The sequence below is a fragment of the Berghia stephanieae genome, chromosome 9 (genome assembly GCF_034508935.2).
Source record: "Berghia stephanieae isolate SIO BIC M18660-M18661 chromosome 9, UCSD_Bste_1.3, whole genome shotgun sequence".
Classification (NCBI taxonomy): Eukaryota; Metazoa; Mollusca; class Gastropoda; order Nudibranchia; family Aeolidiidae; genus Berghia; species Berghia stephanieae.
This window is the reverse complement of record NC_088368.1, coordinates 26,254,501-26,279,030: the sequence shown is the minus strand read 5'-3', so window position 1 is coordinate 26,279,030 and position 24,530 is coordinate 26,254,501. Positions and strand designations below refer to the sequence as shown.

General features: G+C 36.2%; 1 protein-coding gene across 2 annotated transcripts in view; it reads left to right on the top strand.

Moving 5' to 3' along the window:
- The window catches only part of LOC144979943 (epidermal growth factor-like protein 8), a 31,974-nt gene extending 7,993 nt beyond the window's left edge, over nucleotides 1–23,981 (top strand). For both annotated transcript variants that reach the window (XM_078927280.1, XM_078927281.1), the window contains exons 3-9: nucleotides 7,527–7,619; nucleotides 11,680–11,798; nucleotides 12,331–12,426; nucleotides 13,268–13,387; nucleotides 17,844–17,932; nucleotides 19,147–19,369; nucleotides 21,090–23,981. In XM_078927280.1, coding sequence (XP_078783406.1) covers nucleotides 7,527–7,619; nucleotides 11,680–11,798; nucleotides 12,331–12,426; nucleotides 13,268–13,387; nucleotides 17,844–17,932; nucleotides 19,147–19,369; nucleotides 21,090–21,115 — 766 coding nt within the window. In that variant the 3' untranslated portion in view covers nucleotides 21,116–23,981. The remainder of the gene's footprint in view (nucleotides 1–7,526; nucleotides 7,620–11,679; nucleotides 11,799–12,330; nucleotides 12,427–13,267; nucleotides 13,388–17,843; nucleotides 17,933–19,146; nucleotides 19,370–21,089) is intronic.
- Nucleotides 23,982–24,530: the final 549 nt, after the last annotated feature.

Below are 24,530 nucleotides of genomic sequence, written 5' to 3'. Positions count from 1 at the left end.
GAGTTTGTATTCCATCAGAATAAAAGCAAGGAATTGTTTTCTTAATCAACTCTGATCAAATGTGATGCAACGCTCAAAATAACAACTTCAAGAAATTACTTGATAGAATTCCATCCCATTCCATATGGATAGTATGCGCTTGGCTAAGAAGCTCACAACATTGCCATCCGGAGGGTATAACGAACCATCACGCAATACTATTATTTAAACATTTGGCAACAAAACTCGTCCTTCATATACCGATCGATTTAAATGACTCTCATCTTTGCAAAAAACACTCAAACCTGGGACATCGCGAAGTCCCAGGTTTGAGAGTTTTTACCAAGTTGAGGGTCTTTTTAATCGGTCGATATTTGAAGGACGAGTTTTCTTGCTAAAATTTTAAATAGGCGTCATTCCAGAGTGAGGCAATTAGCAGTTTACTTGATAAAAGCAAAGGAGACCGGATAAAGACGTCAGGCAATGACAAAATAAAAGGATAAATAGAAGAGTCGCTAGACCTCCCCATACCAAGCTCGAAAAAAAAAATAATTTAAAAAACGGCGGAGGATGTCGGGTGCTTGGTATGGGTAGTTCTAGCGGCTCATTATACGAAAGAGGACTGAGGACGACAGTGCCGAGTCGTCGGAGTCAGTCTCCGGTGTGGGTTCGCCCTAACCCCTAATTGTGCTGGATGACAAACTTAGTACTTAGATCAATCCCGGGTAAAGTCAATAATTTATCATCTGAACCTCTCCAGAGTCCACCCAGCAATGAGTGGGTATATGGATCTGTTAGATCTGGAGAAAAATACTTTGCGCGAGACTATCGTCCTATCCAAAGGATATCAAGTGATTGCTATTAACCATTTTTTAATAGCTCAGGCTCCACGGACCCAATGGCTTTGAACTCTGGGCTAGTTTTTTTTTTTTAAATTGTGACTTGCATATTTATGATGAATAAAGGTTTTAGCAGCAGTAGCAGATAAACAAAAGTTCATGGATTTATCTGGTAGTAAAGGATATATTAATCTTGTTAGCTTTTTTATGAGATAAGATAAGTCAAGACAAGGTAAGTTTTGTTTTGCATTTCTATATATATAAGAATTTGGGAGGAAACTGTAAATATAAATAATTTAAAATATGTTCAATTGTACAATAGAATATTCAAATAAAGCAAAAAACCTTGGAGTCAATATCGATAAGATCTTTCCATGACCAGCCACGTGAAAAGACCATATAATATATGTATATAGAATGAAAAAATAAGCAAAATTCGTCATTTGATACAGATGCAAATAGCAGAACTTTTAATTAATTCCCATGTTTTATCCAAATTAGACTATTGTAACTCCGTTTGGGTGAATTTAGCTCAAGACAAAATGAGCAAACTTCAGGTTGCTCACAATAACGGAGCCAGACTCATTGTACTCAATAACCAAAGATACCCGTCAGCAACTCTCCTCCTCCGTGAGTTACATTGACTTCCTGTGGAAAAAAAGAGTTGACTATAAGATTTGTACTGTTGTCTACAAATCCTTGAGCACCAACAGGCCATCCTATATCAAAGACTTTCTAAACATCTATGTCCCCAATAGAAACTTGAGGTCGAGCAGTGACCAATCAATCCTTGTCAAACCTAAGACCTTGCGTAAAATAGGTGAACAATCTTTTCAATTTTCGGCCCCACATTTTTGGAACTCTCTCCCATCACACGTGAGATGCTCGGATTCGTTGACAACTTCCAAATCTCGCTTAAAGTTGTACCCTTTCACGTCATAAGTTGCAATACTATTATCATATTTTGTTGTTGTTAAGTTTAATTCGTATCACTTTTCTATCAACACTTGTGTTACCGTAATATGTTTTGTTTTATATCACGGTTAAGGGCTAGTGCCGCGCTGAGGTCTTTTAGCTGTGAACCGAGGATCGGTCCGATAGGGGAAGACCGGCGGCGGTCCTCACTTCTTATCACCTTTCCACGGTCTCGCGCCATACTACCTCCCCAGCGATTCGTTGGCTCGGTTGCCTATCTTCCACCAATCACCACCCATCCCACTTAATTAATCACACCCACCCCCCTTTGCCATACACTAAACGACACAGACGACCATAGAAGCAGACGACCACCTCCCTCCACTCCGCAAACCGCCCTTTCGTGTGTGAGATGGGGGGAACAGGAGGCACACGCCTTGGACGATTCCATTATACGGGGTAAATTTCAATGATCGCAATGACAATGATCTATGATGAAGGCATGACCCCTCTTCTCTAATGGGTTATTGTTTGAAATGCATGTGACTACTAAAGATGTTTGTGTTTGTGTGTGTGTGTGTGTGTGTGTGTGTGTGTGTGTGTGTGTCGAACCTAGCAAGTAGCAAGTCCGATTTTTTGTTTTCTTTTGTCCATCTCTTGTCACCACTCCTTTCTATCGCATTGTTGTCATTTAAAATAATACAATAATATTAAAATTTTGTTTGGTGTTTTAACTAATCAAATAATATGAGTTTTATTAGTTTCTTTCTTCCAAAAAACCCAGTTATAGCGTCTGTATTTTAAAAAAGTCCAATAGAATATTTGGGGACCCCGATAGCTCAGTTGATAGAGCACTCTCTTTGTACGCAAAGGGCCAGAGATCGATCCCGGGTGCAGTCGAGTTTTTTCTGAGTCCCTGTCTACTCAGCAATGAATGGGTAGCTGGGTTTGTTAGATCTGGCGAAAAGTCACCATGGACACCACTTATTACTTATTGACTTATTACCGCATCCACCCCCTCTTATTATAACTTCACGTCTCTCTCTTACTCTTCAATGCTCGCTGCCCTCTAATGTGTGTGTGTGTGTGTGGGGAGGGGGGGGGGTAGGAGTTGCGTGTGTGTATCAACGCCACGAACAACTCGATCAACGCCTTGGGCGATGCCATTATCTCCGTTAATGGGATAAATTTCAAATTTTATTAAATTATCGAAGTAACAATGAAGTACGGTGAGCAAATAAAGAAGGCATCACCCCTCTTCTCTAATTAGGTTACAATTTGAAATGAGTGTGACTACTCCGTGTGTTTTACTCCTGTAGACCACGGTTTTCATCGTGTAGCGGTCTTTAACGGTTCAAGAATGAACGATCCCACGGTCTCAAAGGTCAAAACGGTTCGAACTTCCGACAGTCTCTCAGGAATGTTCAATGTCGAAAAGGACCGGTCCTAGGACCAGTCCTTGCGGTTTTCATTTCCCAGGGACCGTAGGACCGTGGTCCTTAAGCTTGCCAAGGACCGCCCCGCATAGAGCCTATGACAACCGGGTAAAGCTCTATATAAATGCCATTTATTATTCATTCATTCATATCTTGTCGCGCCAGTGAGTCAGCCAGTCCCGGGCAGTCTGGTTGCATTCCCTCAGGTCAGCATTGGTGCAGTGAGGTCCCAGCGAGCATTCAGACAGGATGTGGTCCATGGTCTGTCTGGGGTGACCGCATGGGCATTCAGTGCCCGGTGAGATTTTCCATTTAAAGAGGTTGGTGGCGGTGTTTCCCACCTTTGCTCTAGCCCTGTTCAACGCCATCCATTCTTTTCTCTTGAGGTCTGTGCCTGCTGGGAGCTTTTCTGTTGGGGACTGGAGGGCATCGTTTGCTGTCTTGTCCCATTCTACCCATTTGTCCAGGCGGAAGAATGCTGAGTGGTCTGGGTGAAGGCTCTCTACTGTGAGGAAGCTTTTCCTTGATTTGAGCCTGCTTTTGGGGCAATTGTGGTCATGAAGGGGGTGTCTCTGGTCCATTTCCTGTTTGTATTTTTGTATTTGGGCATGAGTTTCCCTCCGGATGTGTGGTGGGGCTATTCCTGCTGCACGGTAGACCAGTGGTAATGGTGTTGCTCTCAGCTGGCCCGTTATGATCCGGCAGGCGTTGTTGAGCTCGGGGTCTAGCTTGGAGGCATGACATGATCGGGCCCATACAGCTGAGCAGTACTCCGCAGTTGAGTAGCTGAGGGCCAATGCTGTGGTCCTTAGGGTTTTAGGGTCAGTTCCCCAGTTCATGTTTGCCAGCTTTCCAAGGAGGGCATTACGCGTGGACACTTTTGCCTTGGTCTTCCTCACGTGTTCTCTGAAGGACAGAGTCCGATCAAGCGTCACTCCGAGGTACACTGGGTGGTAGTTGTACTCTAATGTCTGGCCATTCCACTTGATGTTAAGTTTTTTGTGGGCTTGGTGGTTGTTGAGGTGAAATGCACACACTTGTGTTTTCCCTGGATTGGCGTTCAGCGAGTTTTTAGTGTAGTACTTTGTAAGGGTGTCCAGGGCATTTGTCAGTCTGCTCTCGATTGGTTGGAAGGACACATCCTGTGTTGCGAGGCATAGGTCATCAGCATATATTTTATTATACAACATTTATTATTATTATTATTATTATCATTATTATTATTATTATTATTATTATTATTATTATTATTATTATTATTATTATTATTATTATTATTATTATTATTATTATTATTATTATTATTATTATCATTATTATTATTATTATTGTTATTATTATTATTATTATTATTATTATATTATTATTATTATTATTATTATTATTATTATTATTAAAATAAAAACTAAACAACAAAGATAAACGAAAAAAAAAACAACAACAAACAAACAAAAGAAAACCCAACAACAAAATCACCCGTTATAGGAAAAACAGAAAAGCCAATTCCCACGGGCAAGGGAACATTTTAGTGAACGTAATCTTAAATGCCAGAAGAAAAAGCGAAATGTGAAACGTCGCCTGAATAATATGCTATTTAATATGGTGATGAACTAGATTTCTAGAATTGACTTCCAAATTAAAATGATAAAAAAACACCATGTTTTAATTTAGACGTCTAGCTTCTATTTGTTATTTCGCTTTGTTTTGTTTTGTTTTGAATTTTTATTCGATTTTTTTGCATCTGTATTTTTCAAATTGGTTTTTCTTTTAATTTGTACTTTAAGATACCGTTTTATTGTCCTCAATATAACACACAACAAGACTTAAGTACAGTTTTCAATATCCTACCTAAATGATCCAGAAATAAAAAAAAATTTCAGACGATGGGTCACACATGACGTTAATTTCGGTAGTTTGAGTATGGAAAAAAAAAACAGAACAAAAAAAAAAAAGAAACCAAAAAAAAAAAAAAAAATTATAATAAAACAAACAAAAAAACAAAAAAAAAACAAAATTGAAGTACAAAATAAACAATCAGCTTCCGCAGCTTGCTTGTGATTTGTCACACGTCTTAAACTTTGAAATATAATTTTTTTGAACCCCCCTAATAATGATAATATAATAAAGATGAAATAAATACAGTTATAATCTATTTAGTCTGCGGCGATCCTTGCTTACATTTCACACAATTTCCGCTACGGGAAGCGGGGAAACACATGGCATAAATTATAATCCATGAAATTTGCTGTGAAAATAAATAATATACAAAAATGAATAGAACAATTTCAAAATAATAAAAAAAAAGAATACAATAAGGAACGTTTCGGGCTCAAAACTCTTCTTCGGTCAGCAAAAAAATAAACAAACAATAAGTACATGTATATTTTTATTGTTGTTTTGTTTTCATTTTCGTCCGAAGAAATGTTAAGAGGCCCAAAACATTCCGTGTTTGGCATTTTGTTCTCTAAAAAAAAAGCTGTTATATTCATTTCTGTTTATTACTTTTTACAGTCCACAGATTATGGCAGCTTAAAATTACCATGAAATTTGACGCAGTGCATCAAGACGGCAAATTATTGTCAGGGTAAATACTGGTGCGGAAAGTGAATTCAAAGTCATATTCATTTACAAAACAAAAATGTGATAAAGAGACGAAACAGTCTTAGGAGGCAGCTAAGGGAAACTGTTTGGGGTCATATCTTTTTCCGACTTACCGGAGTGAGGCGACAGAATTCATTTAAATTTATTTTTCAATAAGGCGTAAACATGTTCGTCTTAAAGGGTAAATTGTTTTGTAAAGCGCTTTGGACACGTTAATTTCGTGGGTATGCGCAAGATAAATGCCCACGTGTATTTTGTTTTCTTGGTTTTCTTAATTAGCTATTGTTGCTCAGTCCTCATTAAAATTCTTTCTTAAATAGTGTTATGGGGTTGGTTTTACTTTAAAAGTTTGAAATGTGTTTATTTACTATACTATATCAACTTGAACGAGCTTTTCCAAAATCCTATATTTATTATTTAGAATTAAATTAACGGAGCAGATATATCACATTCCAAGTCGGAAGACAGACGTCATAAAATAATTATAATCGTAAACCCTTTGTGGTTTATGTAATTTGCTTCATTTAAAACAGATGCATAGCGGCAGCGTATGCAATTTTATATGAACTTTTCGCACGCCGCATCTCTTCTTCTTTTTCTCCTTCGCTTCTTCTTCTTCTTCTTCTTCTTCTTCTTCTTCTTCTTCTTCTTCTTCTTCTTCTTCTTCTTCTTCTTCTTCTTCTTCTTCTTCTTCTTCTTCTTCTATTACTACTACTACTACTACTACTACTACTACTACTACTACTACTACTACTACTACTACTACTACTACTACTACTACTACTACTACTACTACTACAACTACTACTACTACTACTACTACTACTACTACTACTACTACTACTACTACTACTACTACTACTACTACCACTACTACTACTACTACTATATCTCCCCCTGCCCCCCCCCCCCCCCATCCTACCCCTCCATGTTTGTTAATATAAACCCTTGCTAGTTTCTGTAAATAGCATCAAGTCCTACATTATATAAACAAAGCTTCTTCTCGAATCGTAAACCTCGATTAATGTCCCCTTATCTCCATAAATGAAAATTGTAAAACGTAATAAACAAAAATTGAATATAACAGCTTCAAAACAAAAACACCAACACGGAACGTTTCAGGCTCAAAACCCTTCTTCATCCAACAACAAAAACAATAAAAACATAGATACACAACATCAACGCATATAAAAGGGACAGAAAGTAATGTATATATGTTTTTATTGTCTTTTCTTTTTGTTGGTGGCTGGAGAACGATTTTGAGTCCAAAACGTTCCGTCTTTGGCTTTTTTCTCTCTCATTTTGAAGCCGTTATATTCATTTCTGTTTATTACGTTTTATATCTTGCATCTTTTAGTAGCTTGGTATCACTTAGAGGAGAATTATAACTTTTAATAAAAATCATAAGATATGAAAAGTAAGAGTTTAGACGCTGGTAATGAGAAATAGACGAAATAAAAGAAACCAGGTTTCGTTCTGTGTTTTTTCACCCAGGACGTCATGCTGTTACGAAAATACAATTAAAACTTCAGATAAACATTGCAGAATTTTTTTTAGATTAAGAAAAGTAACTGATTTCTCATCCCCCTTCACATACAATGACTCCAGGTATTTTGTTGTTTGTTTGTTTTTTTTGTTTTTTTTTTGTTTGTTTTTTTTTTTTGTTGGGGTTTTTTTTCCATTTGTTTTGTTTTGTTACGTTTTTGGGTTTCTTTTAATGTTTATTTTTAATGCTTCTCCATGGATTTTTCCCCAGGCGCCATGTGTGTACGGACAGGAGAAAGGTCCAGTACCCAGTACCAGTCACAAAAAGTTATAGAAAACCCGTTTTCAGGAAAGACTTGGGAAAGTAAGTTTATTGCTTTCATACACGCTGAACTATTTCCCAGGAGACCAGTACCTCAATGGGGTTGATCTATATGACCTTTCCATGTGCTCGGGGTCATTGCTCACATTGCAAAATGTGCTCAAAGTGACCAACATCGTGAAAAATTTTCACAGTTTTCGAACTATCCAATATCACACTTGGTCATTTTGTTCAGCGTGACACATGTGTATGTTTACAACTTTCATAAACAAAGCAGCGTGTTTACATTTATTAAGAAATGTCCAATCCTTAGACAGCAACATATCATGTGATTGATGACTCGGTTGGACGAAAACCTGAACATAGATCGCTCCCATTGTTAATTCTGTTTTTCCAGCCCCCCTATATCTTGACCCCGCCCCCCCCCCCCCCCCAGCATAAATGGATAGCTGGGTCTAATTAAAACTGATATATGGTAGTTATTGATAAATCGAAATCCGATCGCAATTATTGCAAACTATTGTTAGCACACATTTCACGCAACTGGCATCGAAAATAGATTAATGAGTCCCACGGCTTTCAATGACAACTTCCACTTTTCCGATCTGTTCTTGAACTTAATATAATTTGTGATAAATCGTCTCAAAATGGTATTAATAACATTTTGGGATAGACTTGATGTTTAAATTCACATTTCAAGCTTAATGTGCTGAGTTAAAATAAAATGGCGAGAGTGGCTTTGGTTTCTTCAATTTCGAAAATCTAAAATTTTCTGATTCTGATGATTTTGGTCTTTTATACTCATTTAATTAGCTTCATAGGAGTACCGATAGCGTTGTTGGTAGAGCACTCGCTTCACACGCACATAGGCTGAGATCGATCCGGGGTGTAGTTGAGATTTATTTTTTTGCTGACTTCCCTGTCCACCCAGCAGTAAATGGGTGTGTAAGATCTAGCGTATGCTCTTTGAGATAGACTAGCTTCCTATCCAAATGGTAGCGACCAAATGCTATTGTCTGTTTTATAGAGACCGGGATTAACTCCTGCTCCATGAGCCAAATGGCTCTGTCGGAAAAATTCATCTAATTAATTCTTACGCGTCACCTGCTTGTAGCAGTGGATTAAATTTGATTAAATTGATTCCAAAATACTAAACTATTTACATCATTAACGTTTTTGCTCCAATGAAAGACCTTGACAATTTCAAAGGTAAAAATGGAGATTACGGGAGGAAGTGGAAGAGTAAGGGATAGGACGATTTACTTAATTAAAGAGATGCAAATAATATGTCTACATGTAGTCTAGAAATGGAATGTGAAATTACTTACACACACACAACCATCTGCCTTTATCTGGGGTTTAACTCTCTCCTTACCAGCCATTTTCAGGATTTTCCCAAAAACTTCACACCCAACTACCTATCAAAGAAAGAAAATTACAACACGCAAGAAGCCTGGAGCGAGGAATGGAAAGGAATAAGCCAACAGGAGGGGAACTAATTGAAGATCCCTGTAAAAATCTCCCAGGTCTACAGGATCAACCAAGAAAATACTGGGTAGCTGCAAATAGACTACGGCCAAAACATACAAGAACAGGTTGTCAACATGCACAAATGGGGGCTCCAAGAATCACCAACATGCACAAAGTACAACCAAGATACAAACCACCTCGTACTAGATTTCCCAGAGACAAAACTGGAAGGGGGATTTGAAACCATCAACAAATGTGGTGATGACTTCCGAACCTGGATTGATACCTTGAACATAGAAGTGTAGCCGAACGATACTACTACTACTACTACTACTACTACTACTACTACTACTACTACTACTACTACTACTACTACTACTACTACTACTACTACTACTACTACTACTATTTTCTTTAAATTTTATGATGTACAAAAAAAAATTGAATAAGAGCAATGTTGGTTGTATCTTAACGAATGTGACGGTTTTCCTATGCATGGTAAGGAGAGGGTTAAAAGCTAACACTGTGGTATATTGCATATTATATACAGTGGTAGTAGTGGTAGTGGCTGTAGTGTTCTGCTTTTGATAGTATTCATCAAAGAAAGGCAGCAGATGGCAGGTGCAGATGATAATAAAGACGTGTTTTGTATCTCCAGGTCCACTAAATCAATTAGCACGACTCTCTCTCTCTCTCTCTCTCTCTCTCTCTCTCTCTCTCTCTCTCTCTCTCTTTCTCTCTCTCTCTATCTCTATCTATCTATCTATCTATCTCTCTCTCTTTCTCTCTCTCTTTCTCTCTATCTCTCTCTCTCTCTCCTATCTCTATATATCTATATATCTATCTATCTATCTCTTTCTCTCTCTCTCTCTCTCTCTCTCTCTTTCTCTCTCTCTCTCTCTCTCTCTCTCTCCTATCTCTATCTATCTATATATATATATATATATATATATATATATATATATATCTTTCTCTCTCTCTTTCTCTCTCTCTATCTCTATCTATCTATCTCTCTCTCTCTCTATCTCTCTCTCTGCCCCCCCCCCCCAAAAAAAAAAAAATCAGAAAAACAAAGCAAAACTAATAAACAAATGTTGAGTGGTGCTGTTGCACTATACGCCAAATAATCGACGCCACTGGTGTTTATTAAAAAGCAGGGTTTCTTTACTAAAGGGCTTTTCAACTTCTTGAGTGTCAAAAAACTTTAATGCTGCTCGAAATAGAATGTTTAAATTATGTAAACAAATACACGGGTTTAACATTTCTAAAAATAATTGCTCTCTAAATCATAGGAAAATTTACAAGAAAACAAACAATCAAAATTATTTTTTCTAACCGTTTTTTTTTTCTTCCGACAAACATCTTATCATGCTATGCAAAACGCCGTCCTAACTATCGGACAATCTCCGTGTCGCAGTGATGATACGCTTGCCCGTCAAAAAGAATGCTTGACGTTCGATCCCCAGTTGAGATCACTCTAGATATCTTTGGGAATAGATTTATTTTCTTGTATTTTTCTTTCTTGTTAGGCTGACACTGTAAAAATTACATACGTACCGATTTTTATATTCATCAGTTTATGGCAATGGGTTACAAAACGACAAAGTGTTCCTACAAAGTTGTGTAAATTAGTTTTATCTTATTGTTTCTGGTCCGTACAACCAGCTCGTCAAAGAACAGGCAAAAACAAAAGTGTAGGTAGATACGCAATCCCAACAAGTCTAGTACCAGACACTAAACCACTTAAGATTATCCAAGATCAGTTTGATAACGCAGGGAATTGTTCCACAGTCTCATCCTCAGTACCACTCAAATTATCACAATGAACTTCATTGTAAGTAAATACTAAGTACGTTAATTGTTTATGACATGGGTTTGTGTTACATATGGCACTAATCGTCTCAAATCGGTATCATTACTGTCTAGTATTACGAAAAATTCGCAGAATTATGAAATTTTGGCTCCAATATCAGTAGTTAATAAGCATCTGTGAGTCACTAAAACTTATTGAAGATGGAAGTTGATACCGGACCACCTAATTTTAAAGATTAACAAATTATTGTCTAATACTTGTGAGGGTAAATTGTTGGAATTAAAATGAACTATAGTGATTACAATTAATTTTTATCTCTAAAACTATGAATTTTTTAATTTTCAAGTAGGTTAAATTCAAATTTAAGTTTAACAGATAAAAGTTGAGTGAAGAAAAAAGCTTCTATCTAGCAGATTCAGTTTGCTTATTCAAATAAAAATGATTCATTTTCTCAAATTGTATTTCTTCTTCTTTTTTTTCTTTTTACTTTAACACTCTCCTTACCACCTACATCAAAATCGTCAAATGTGTTAGGACACAATATACATTTTTCTTATTCAGATTTATTTTGTACACCACAAACTTTGAAGAATGATCTTTGTTTAATTAATAAGAACATACAAGTTGTTTTGTAGAGTTTGTTTGAGCTTTAAAATCAATTTTTCTGCTAGGTAAACCTGCCATTTTGGGAAAATTCTGAAAACGATCGGTAAGGAAAGAGTTAAAATCATTTTTTTTCTCATCTAAATCATTTTGTTATAATAACGGGTTGTGGCGTTGGGTCATACATAGAAAATACTTCCTTTATCGTCCGTACAGAGTGGTGTACGTAACAGCTCACAAGACCATCTTTAAAATGGAAATGAAAGTACAACTCTACAGTCGCTGCTGCAAAGGATGGCAGAAACGTGTGCCAAGGGAGACCGGCTGTCTGACTCGTAGGTTGTCATACATCTTCTCCTTCTCCTCCTTCACAAATTCCTCCTCCTTCTCCTCCTCCTCCTCCTCCTCCTCTTCTTCTTCTTCTTCTTCTTCTTCTTCTTCTTCTTCTTCTTCTTCTTCTTCTTCTTCTTCTTCTTCTTCTTATTATTATTATTATTCTTTATCATCATCTTCTTCTTCTTCTTCTTCTTTTTTTTTTCTTCTTCTTCTCCTTCTACTTCTTCTTCTTCTTCGTCATTAATCTACACACCACCATCAACTACAACATCACTACCACCACCACTATCACCATCATCATCATCATCATCATCATCATCATCATCATCATCATCATCATCATCATCATCATCATCATCGTCGTCGTCGTCGTCGTCGTCGTCATCATCATCACCATCATCATCAATATCATCATCGCCATCGATGTTCAAGTCATTCTTTCTCTTCGTCACCAATAATCAATCACACCATCTTGACGACAGCCACCACCAATACACAATACATTTCACTGTCACTCTTCTTCACTACCAGCGGTTTGCAGAGAGAAATGCATGAACGGAGGACATTGCATTGCCCCAGACTTGTGTATGTGTGCTGAAGGCTACGCTGGATACAAATGTCAAACGGGTAAGTAAGCTCATCATAGACACATTTCTCACTCACCTCCCTAATCCCATATTACGATTATAAGTGTCCTGTGTCTATTGACACTGGCTTTTTAAAAAAAAACTGTATGATAAGTGTAGATTGTCGAAAGCACATATTTTTGTAAATAAAGACATAAACAAACCGAATCTAATCGAGCTCGCCAGTTGCGAGTGAACGGAGACTCGCAGTCAAAGAACAACCAACAACAATAACAACAACTTTCTGACGGCATTGTGACTGACTGAAATAATGTGATTCATCAGAACACATTTTCTGTTTTGTTTGTTTATTTTATTTATTTATTTATTTTTTTTTTTTGGTTCAATTTGTTTGAGTTTCAATGAAACTTTCATTGGCCTAAATATAGCATTGACAATCGACCATAGACATCAATGTAGTCTGATCAGTCGACAATTAAGATCACATGGTTTTATTCATCCGGGAAAAATATTATGTTCAAATAAGAAACAGAACGAATTATTACCTATGCCAGATGTGTTGCTAACTTCCTCTTTTGCATTGAAAGTATGAAGGCTGGTACCTTACCTGTCATCGTGTACTCGAGAGCTTGATGTTACCAGCACAAAATGGCCGTCCTTACAACGCCCACTTCTAGGCAAGAGCCTAGCTAGTCAAAAACTAGAAAACATTCATAAAATTCGATATTTTTAGTCACTTACTTCGCTTGGCTTAAGACTAGCAAGGCATTTACTAGACTAGTAAATAACTAAATCTAGTCCGCATACATAAAATTGGGCCCAGGACGACGACCTTTTGTCTTGAGACTACCATTGATTCTCTTTCCTCATTTCATGCACAGATATCAACGAATGTTCAGGGCGTCATCAATGTCAACAGAAGTGCATAAATCTTCCCGGAACATACGAGTGCGCATGTCAAAACGGATTTGTCCTTTCAGATGACGAAATGAGCTGTGATTGTAAGTCATAATATGCTATACCTCTTTATCATAAAAAAAAAATTGAGCTTTTATATAGCGCAATATCCACTTAACGTGCTCAAAGCGCTTTACACGGGGTCCCTGGTCAACAGCAACATTTAACATGTAGGACGAGACATGACGCCTGTTAGGCGATATTACAATTTTTCGGACAAAGACAACGCTGTTAACGGCCAGGTACTCATTTTACATCTGAGTACGGTGAGAGAATGTGAGTAAAGAGTCTTTTCCAAGGACTCAACTATGCGCCGAGCGCGAGGCTCGAACCCAGGACCTTCCTATCCGAAAGCGAGTGTCATACCACTAGACCACATAGTCGCACATCATAGTATTATGCACTACACGTTTCTGCCGCTCTTGCTTTTTGGTATTCCGGACGTGTTCCCAACCGCTGCACGAGCTTGTGAGTGCTCGTTGGTAGCAAAGTTCGAATTTCAAAACGCAAGAGTGTAAGAAATTTTTTCTTCTATCCCTCAATCGATTCTGATTTCATTATCCCAGAATAAAAGAGATTTACAAAAATACTTGATATTACTATTTCTAAAATGTAACAATATTGAAATTTAACGGTTGATTGTCTGATATCACAAATTATTATTGTAAAATTACGCGTTACTATTTGAAGGCGAGGGATATAATAATAAACTTTAACCACATCGCGATCGTTGCCTAGGTTTCAAACTCACTTTGAGACCTTGAGGGCTATTTTATTGGGAAAAGTTGGTTTAGCTCGTAAACTTCTTAATTCAGTGCATTTTCTCGATCAAATTTCATTCATTCTAACATAATACCAGATTGTCATGAAGGGTCACATTTCTAGAATAGATTATTACTGCTTCAGGCAGAGGTCCCGATAGTCCAGTTGGTATAGCATTCGCTTTACGCACCAAGATTCCGAGTAAAGTCGAGATTATTTATTTTCTGACCCCGCCTGTTCATTCAGCAGTGAATAGGTAACTGGGTTGTTAGATCTGGCAAAAAAGGACCTTGCGATAGACTAGAGCTATTGCTAGAGTCCATTTCAGGCTATAGAGCCCGGAATAAACTCCCGCTCGATAAACCTAATGGCTTTGAGAGACTACTTATTATTATTACTGCTTCAATTAATACAGCTTCTTGTCTAAAGAGACCTACATTTCTCAACTGAGCCGGCCCTTGAAAGACACTAAATCAATCAATGTCTGATCATAGTTTGCCAGTAAAATTCGAAAAAAGCGAAAAAAAAATTGGCTTTGGCATTTTGGCATGTTATTGGCATCTTAGTAAAATTACTAATGATTTTATTTACTTAATTAATTGTCAAATAATAAGTATATGGTCATAAAACTGACAAGACGAGAGGGAATTACATTTTAATTCAATCAAGACGTTATTCCTTTAAAACAGCCTAAGAAAGTATAGACCTTAATTCGATTTCGACTTTAAGTTACAATTTAGAGGCAAAGATTATGGCTATAAGTATAATTTGGAATTTTTTTCACATTATTTGGACATTTTATTCTGACTTATTTAGGATTTATCTTATCAACTCTCTCCTTTCCAGCCATTTTCAGGATTTTCCCCAAAACTCCACACCCAACTAGCACAAAAATATATTTTTTATCTTTCAAACACAATAGCAGTAAAGTTCTTGTCTTTTGCAAAACATACTCTACAACACACTGATCATTTTCTTTAAATTTTATGATGAAATTGGAATAAGAAAAATGTTGGTTGTATCGTAACGAATGTGACGATTTTCTCATAGTTGGTAAGGAGAGGGTTAAACTAATCTGTCAACCACTTACAAGCGCGGCAACGCAGCTGCTGTCGTCAAGGGGTGACAAGAAATATAGTGTATAATAGCCAAAGGGTCTCTTGAATGTCATGTGACACATTATTATAGCTAATTAATTAAGAGAGCACGATCCACAAAAGTGACCACTTATGATTATAGTCATAGGGGAGAGTTAAGTACATGAGTACACGGTTGTTTTATATAATATATAAAGATTTGAGAGAGAGAGAGAGAGAGAGAGAGAGAGAGAGAGAGAAAGAGAGAGAGAGAGAGAGAGAGAGAGAGAGAGAGAGAGAGAGTATCTGTCTGTATAGGATGGTTTGAAGTTTTGAAATATTTTATTTATCAAGGCAGTGGAATTAGATCATAATTTATCTTTGTGCCGCAGTTAATATAAAGAATATGGAGGTATATACATATATATATATATATATATATATATATATATATATAGAGAGAGAGAGAGAGAGAGAGAGAGAGAGAGAGAGAGAGAGAGAGAGGGCAGAGAGAGAAAGGAGAGAGAGAGAGAGAGAGAGAGAGAGAGAGAGAGAGAGATAAACATATGTACATACATTCACATTGAACCAGAAAATACCTACTTCATAAATCACGTAAGACGAGCCCCAATTTCTCAACAAGTTATAAAATCTGAGACTTCTTCTATGATGTTATAATGTGTTCAGAGAGAAAAAATTGATAGTTATTGGTCAGGAAAGGCATAAAAACTCGTGAACTATGAACTCTATATAGCTGTAAGGTCTTGTGAGCGTGTGTGTTTTAAATCAACACTTGAAGTTCTTTGTTTGTTTATCAATAAAATGATCAGCACAGTCACAGGGTTGAGAAGTGCCAGAGAAAGGAGATGTAGTTCTAATCTAAAGTGGTTCACGCCTTTAAGATGCATTTTACAAAATCTTTAGATTGCAGTGATAAAATCGTATGGATGCTTAAGTCACACTCAACAAACCTTCTCTCCATGCATGCGCTCTCTCTCGAGTCATTTCTCATCCACAGTTCTGTACGGACCAAGATATAGATCTGTGTCGTGTAGTATTTTTTTTTGCTTTTTCTTTTTTTTTTGGTGGCTCTGAAGCGCAGTAGTTAAGCTGCCAGACTCTGACCTTGACGGTACTGGGTTCGATTCCCATTGTCGACAAGTCTTTGCAATGATTGGGGAGCTGGGTCTGTTAGAATTGGCGGAAATTGCCTTGCTTACACTAGCGTCCTATCCAAAGGGTAACAAGCAATTGCTATTATCAATTTCACGCCATAACAGAAACCGGGATAAACTCCGGCTCCACGGGCCTGCCTAATGGCTACGAAGGACTACTACTTACATAATCTTTAGATTGTAGGGATAAAATCGCGTCGATGCTTAAGTCGCTCTCAAATTTTTTTCTCTCACAGCATGCGCTTTTGAGTTGTTTCTCATTCACAGTTCTGCTTGGACCCAAATATAGATTCTTGTCGTGTGGTTTGGTCACGACATGTATGTAGATACTATCTGCTTAAGACTTGTGACGCAAGCCAGCCGGGAATTTAAGTAGGCGCTATATCAGATACTGGTATAAGAACTACTAAGAATGGGGGGATTTGACACTCTATCTCCGCGGGATAATAAAGAAAAAAGAGTCGCCCCCGCCTCCCCCCCCCCCCACCCCCCATAAAAAAACAAAACAAAAAAAAAAAATTAAATTTTTTTTTTAAATAGCCAAACAAAATACCATTCACCAAAAAACAAGAGGAAAAAAAACAAGAACAACAACAACAGTTACAACAACACCAACACCAACAACAACATCATCATCAACAACAACAACATCAACAACAACAACAACAATGCCCCCCCCCCCCCAAAAAAAAAAAAGAAAAGGATAACTTGAAAATTAGATAGACTCCCTACCCTACAAATATTTATCTGATAAAGATCTGAACAAATGTGTATGATGAAAGGTGAAGACAAAGCAAGAAAGAAAAATACAAGACAAAAAACCATCCCAAAAAATCAGTCTACCTCGACTGGGGATTGAACTACTTCTCTGCCGTCTATCTGTATATTTCTATGAATATATTTTTGTCTTTATTATTTTTGTTGTTGGCTAAAGAAAGGTTGGAACCTTAAATCCTACCGTGTTTAGTATTTTGTTCTTTTTTGAAGTTGTTATATTCATTTCTGTTAAGGATCACTTTGACAAGGGTAGAATTGTGCGGATATGTGATCTTGTGGTATGACACTCGCTTTCGGATCGGAAGGTTCTGGGTTCGAGCCTCGCTCGGCGCATAGTTGAGTCCTTGGAGAAAGCTCTATACTCACATTCTCTCACGTGCTCAGGTTTAAAATGAGTACCTGGCGTTGTCTCTGTCGGAAAAAAATGTAATACAGGAGTCATGTCTCGTCCTACATGTTAAGTGTTGCTGTTGGCCAGGGACCCCATGTAAAGCGCTTTGAGTACGTTTAGTGGATATTGCGCTATATAAAAACTCAACTTTTTTTTTTTTGAATTAAAGATTTCTGCACTCATGCATTTTATAATCCGAACTTTGTTCCCGTCGGACACTCGCAAGTTCATGCAGCGATTGTACACGTAAGACGTCCAAAAATCAAGAAGGCAAGAATCCGATGATATCATTTAAATCTTTTTTTTTATTTTCTCTCAGTATGTCTGTCCTGTACACCTGAATTCAAATCCATGCAACAACAAATGTCAAAGATGGGCAAACAGATACAAGACTTAGAACATGAAAAGGTAATAATATTATGTTGAATAATAAATGGTTTAAGAATACGGTAGAAAGGAATTTTTAAAATAAGTTAATGGTTTTTAAAAATAATAAAATTTCCTTTATTCATCCCATAGGGTAATTTTCTCTCTAGGGTCTATTCCAAGGGAAGATTGGAATAACCCAGGCGTCAACCGCATTGCAACGCCGCAAATTGAGCTAGGAGGGTGAGGGTGAATACGGTGACATGTATTGCATGAAATGGAAATTTGGTACCATATTATGGCTTACCCAGGGAATAAAAGAAGCATTGCGTAGCGCATAATACATATTAATCCCATGAAAATGTTCTAAATAGTAATGCCCACATTCATATATTTATTTGTTATTATTTATAATAATTTAGTGTGAGGGCATCAAGGGGCTGTTAGAGGCATGCGATGGAAAAGATAACAATTAAAAGTTTAAAATGAATAGGCTCAAATAAATAACAAGGCTAAATGAATGAAAGTTCATGGCAATGACCCATCTTCAAAAAAACAGTAAGCCAATTAATTGAAAGAATTATTTTTTTAAACAGCACAAAATGATATTATGTATTCATTCAAAAGGTAGGGTTGGAAGTCAAAACTTTTCCATACAGACCGAGTTAAAACTTTGCCAAGGAACACAAATTACTGACAAATCCCCCCCCCCCCCCCAAAAAAAAAAAAACAACAAAAAACAAAAAAAAAAACAAAAAACAAACAAACATATAAACTTATTTTATGCGGATCGATATACGAGAAACTTGCAAACCTTTAAATAAAAATGTTTGGTTTATTCTAAAATCCGTTGACTCAAATGATTATTCATATCTACTAGGACAAAATGATTGGTCGTTTGATGTTAAGAATTGCCAGATCGGTCATTTGACATGGATTGGCTAATTGGCTTTTAGCTGTAAAAGTAGCATTATAATGCATTCGTTTAGTTTAAATGGCATAATTTCAGGTTTTTAAATCATTTCCTGTACGGGCTACTGTTGTTTTTTTTAAAGAAAAACTAAAAGTTATGATCTTCATCAAACAGACTTGTATAAACAATAAAGCTAAAATTGCATTATCTCTTCATATTGTCTTGAATTTTATCTTGAAACTTCTATAAAAGCCATCGTCATAAGCAAATAATGTACATCATAGCAAGAACGTTTTTTAAATGTCACAATTGACTGAGATGCTAGTTTTTTGTTCTTCAACAGCAATCTTTGCAGAAAAACCTAACCCTAGCCCTAAATCAATATGAAGAGGCATTTGAAAAAGTTGAAAAGCTGGAACGCACTGCACAAAGCTTTGTGACGTCGCCTCCTATGACCACACAAAATGAATACGTCATGAATGACGAAAAAGATAAACTTCTGCACCTTGATCGTCTCGCCTCGCTGAGTCAACAGATCTCTATTTTAGAGGAGAGGATGGCGGATTGTAAGTTATCATATAATGGCAGTCTCTACTTGTTTTCATCATTGCAACTACCAATCTCACCGTTATTATTATCATTATCATGGTCGCCGTCGCTATCATCATCATCATCATCATCATCATCATCATCATCATCATCATCATCATCATCATCATCATCATCATCATTATCATCATCATCATCATCACCATCATCATCATCACATCATCATCATCAATGTTATTTTAAAAAGGCATAAAAGAATGATAATTGTGAAAACAAATAATTATAATATCCAAGAAATGTTGATACTTTAACGTGTCATCAAATTATAGTCACGATTAAAACATAGACTATTATAAACCCTTGTTCATAATTAACTATACATCCAGTATCGTATTACCATATTGATATAAATGTTAACGAACTATGCAATATGGTACTTCAAAAAGGTCTGTACCAAAATCATGGGTTGCAATGAATGCCTGTATGTTGCCACACAATTTGTTTCAACAGTCATGATGTCACTTCCCTCGTAATGACGCATAGTAACTTAGTAACTGGCTCTAAACTATCGGAATAATGGCGTACGTCCTTATGAAATACTTCTCCGACGAGCATAAAAGTTTATCCAGAGGAGAAAAACATTATACATCTGATCATGTTTTGAATTTTATACTTTCTGATCGCATGACATGTGAAAAAGTTCTAGCCAGCATGAAGAATAAATAGTACCGATTTTCTTTGTTTATAACCAAGCTGCTCATTGCTGGGCGGACGTGACATCAGACTATCGAATCCTATTCCGTTTCCGTTGCAAGAACGATACATTAATTCTGATGACCTTTTGAGAAACAAAATTCAATTTGGAATGATATATCCCCATTGAAATAAATGATAAAATTGATATTTTTTAGAGAGGAAAAATTTTACTGTCGCTCTTTGAAAAAAAACAAACAAACCACGAATTAAAAACTTTTGCAAGAGAACTCATCCTTCAAATATCGATCACTTTTAAGTGACTCCCATCTTGCCAAAAACTACCCAATCTTTACGGGAAGATGAACCCTTGTGAAGTCAAACATTTTTAGACACCCCTAACCATATTCACTTGGCAGTGTTTGGATAATTGGGTCTATCAGATCTGGTGGAAAATACTATCGAAGGTAGCAGGCGATTGCTATTGCCCATTCCATGCTATTATATTATTGTATGGCTCTATTATATTGGCCTATGACTCTGAAGGACTACTCTGATACAAAGAGGATAATTAATCACGGTCAATAATCGAGCACACCGTTTGATGTGATTTACCAAATGCTATGAAACATTCAAGTTTTTAAAAATGCAGAACTCATCTACACGTCCTGACATTTGGCGGACGCTGTCTTAACTCACTCACCCCTAACACCGACTATATCCGTAGTTTACCCTGGGTTACTTTTACCCCATGCCTATTTATTACATTTTTTCTGAGACAAATTATAGGCGTAGTATCAAAGCTACTGTTTTTACTTTTTACATGCTAATGATATTTAAATAAGAATATCTATGAACATGCTCATTTTTAATACATTGTTCTTCCAATTTGGAAAAGAAGCAAAAATCTCTAGGACTGAGTGAGTTAATCCTAGTATACTTTTTTATCGAAGAAAAAAGGTGTGGGGAGGGTCTGTTTTTTATGTGTCACATAAATTAATTTTCTTGTAAAGTCATTTATACGACGTTGATTTCTATTTCCAGGTGCCTGTACAAATGACTATTATTAGGAGGAACCAGGAGTCAAAGACACAAAGCAAGCACCGACCTCATCGGACCATCCAAACCTACGTGAACATAAAAATAATATACGTAAACGTAGAGCCAAGCAAATTTGAAAACAATTTCACGAATAAAGGCACAGACTATTCAATTCTCGAATTTTTAACACAGTAAAATATTCGAATGGGCAAGTTGGGCCTTTGGAATGGTACCCTTTTGGTTATTTTTAGAAGATATGGTGATGGTCGAGGTGTACTTATTTACAAGTCTGACAACCCAAATGATAGTGGTCTCATTGTTGTAATGGATATTACTCTCAGATCAGACCAACCGATAATATTGTTCATTAAAACAATTTAAATCAATCAATATTAATTAATTTTGTTCAGTTATCTGACCTTATGCACATTGGTGATGATCCATTAATTATGAATAAACGTATTCTTCACAAGTAAAGCCATCGTCAGTTATCAAATGAACAAGTTGGAGCTCTGATATGTTACCGTTTATGTAATTTTTGGAAGACATAATGATGACCCATTTATTGTGAATAAACTGACTGCCTTATTCGTATCTTACATTATTTCATTTGGTATTGATTAAATGGTACGTATCTCTATACGGTCATTAAATCATTTGTACAGAGTTGTAATCTTAACCATTGCCCATTATTCATGATGATGAGAAAACCATTCTTTGTTCGGAATGTCTATTCGTCCTTAAGTACATATTTCAATAAAGTGTCTAGGTATGATTCGTGTGTATGTGTTTCACCACAAAATGAATGAGTTGTCATTTGGAATAATATAATATCTTTTCGCTTTCTCCCGTATTTTTTTTCAATTTGATGATCATATGTTGGATCCGAAATAAATAATGATAGTCTGCTATTGGATTAATTAAGGTTTTATAACATTTCTTTTGATTTGGGGCAGCGTTGTGTGTAACACTTGAAAAATCTTTGGTCGGAGTTTGCCTTATTGCACACAATATTTTACTCTGTTCATTTAAGTTTGCTATCGGTAATAACTCCCAAGAATCCTTCATGAATGTCTCTTTCAGAATCTTACCATTAATCGATATAAATGATTTAAATGGTTTAATTTCATTTGCAATTCTCATATGCTGGCAATTATCTGGTTATCATTTTCTTTTTTTTTCTTTTTGCAGAATAGCAAAGATTTGTTATAATGTTCAATACTTATATAAGTCTATACAAGAAATGTTAATTTGCATATAATCTCAGCTTTCTACCTAGAATTAGATATTCTCCACAATATCTCCATTAGGAATCAACCACGTTTGAGATCATTCTGAGCATCATCATCGCCGTCGTCGTCATCGTTATCATCATCATCATCATCATCATCATCAATATCATCATCATCATCGTCGTCGTCAATACCGTCATCGTTATCATTATCATCGTCGTCATCATCATCAGCATCATCATCATCATCATCGTCGTCGTCGTTGTTGTCTCTGCCTCTATCATCGGGAACAAAACCATCATCATCCACAAAAACAACAACAACAGCAACTAAAACAATAATAGCAGCAGCAACAGCAATAACAATGTCATCACCAAAACATGCATTTAACCTGACAACACTAATATGTATCAACGATGAACACATACTAATTTGAGTTATCATTCGACCTGATAACATTAATAATGTTAGTGAACTATTTTTTTAGTAATGTGTTTGTTTCATAAAGAGAAAAAAAAGAAAAGAAAGATGAGCCATTTTGTCTTTATTAATAACAATGGTGTGATCCTTTTAAGAGTTGGGAACATGTGCATTCCATATCAAAACTGTTATTATTAAAACGCGTTTAACCCTTTCCTTGCCAACTATAGGAAAATCGTCACATTCGATGCGATACAACCAACATTTTTCTTATTCAATTTTCTTTTGTAGCTAGATACATCATAAATTTTAAAGAAAATGAACAGTGTGTTGTAGAGCGTGTTTTACTAAAGAAATAATAAAAGGCAAGAATTTTGTATCTGAGTAATAAAAAATATATTTTTGTGCTAGATGAGTGTGAACTTTTTGGGAAAATCCTAAAAATGGATGGTGAGGAGAGAGTTAAATAGAAAAATGGACCACAATAAACACCAAAAAATGTCATGTGAAAAAAGGCGTGTAAAAACAAGGTTGTTATGATGCTATGCTTAATTACTTCAACGTTTTCACTCATATGGTCGTACATCGACAAATTCCTTAAATGTTGTCTGGCTTTGTGCAATCTTCTGTTTCTCTCCATATTTTGCCTTTCTGTCTTCGTTGATTCATAAATGACTTCTCTACTCTAGGTCTGTCCAGGTAACACCCCCATCGCTCTCTCTCTCTCTCTCTCTCTCTCTCTCTCTCTCTCTCTCTCTCTTTATTTCTTTCTTTATTTCTTTCTCTCTCCTTCCCTCTTTCTCCCTACATATTACAATGAAAAAGGTTTGATTTTTTTCGACATATTATTTCGTTAATTCATACTGAAAACTTTTGAGACTATTGAGTTTATGTATTACGTGCAGATATATTTCTTTTGAAAACTTCAAATACTCTTTTAAAAAACAAACGCAGTAAGCAAAGTAATTCATAGTGTGTCTATGGTAGGGGTAGGGACAAATGTGAAGATAAAAAAAGAACAAAACAAAATCAAAACATACAACAACAACAAAAAAAAGTCAGACCTACAAAGTATTGCCCTTTCATCAAATAAAACTTTAATCTACAAGGCATTTCTTTCAGAAAATAAAGCTGTAATATTATTTGTTTTGTTACTAGTTGATTCATTTGTGTTGCAATCTTTAAAATTGCTTCAATTAAATGTAATAATGTTAAAAATGCACAATAAAATTTGGAAATAATATCTTCATTTGAGTTTTGTGATTTGGTGAAGTAATGAATCGACATTTCTGCATGTCTGGGAGATTTGATGTCAAATTTGGTGGCAAATTAAAAACTCACTATTTTATTTGAGCGGAAGAAGTTGAATTCAAACGGACCCAGAAACTTAATCATTTATTGCGATTGTGGTGTTTTAAATGTTTTGTCCTATACACGCCTTTTGCGTGAGCAAAGATATCACCTTTTAATTTAAAACTAATAAATATAGAATAAATCAAATAAATACAAAATAAATATATCATTCATAGAGCATTTCCAGGGACCAATTCACTGCTCAGGCATCTCACAATGGTTCATTTATCCCCCCCCCCCCCCTCCTTCCCCCTCCACAAAATTGGGCATTTCATAACACCAAATATCCATTTCATTACAAGCAAGGGTTCCGTTTGGCGTTTTACTACCCTAGCATTTTAAAAAATATATCCGGCACTGCCTATACGCGTTTCTTGGTAAACCTGAGTCGAATGAGGTAAGGTGTGTTAACACGTTTACCTAATAAAACATTGTTTAG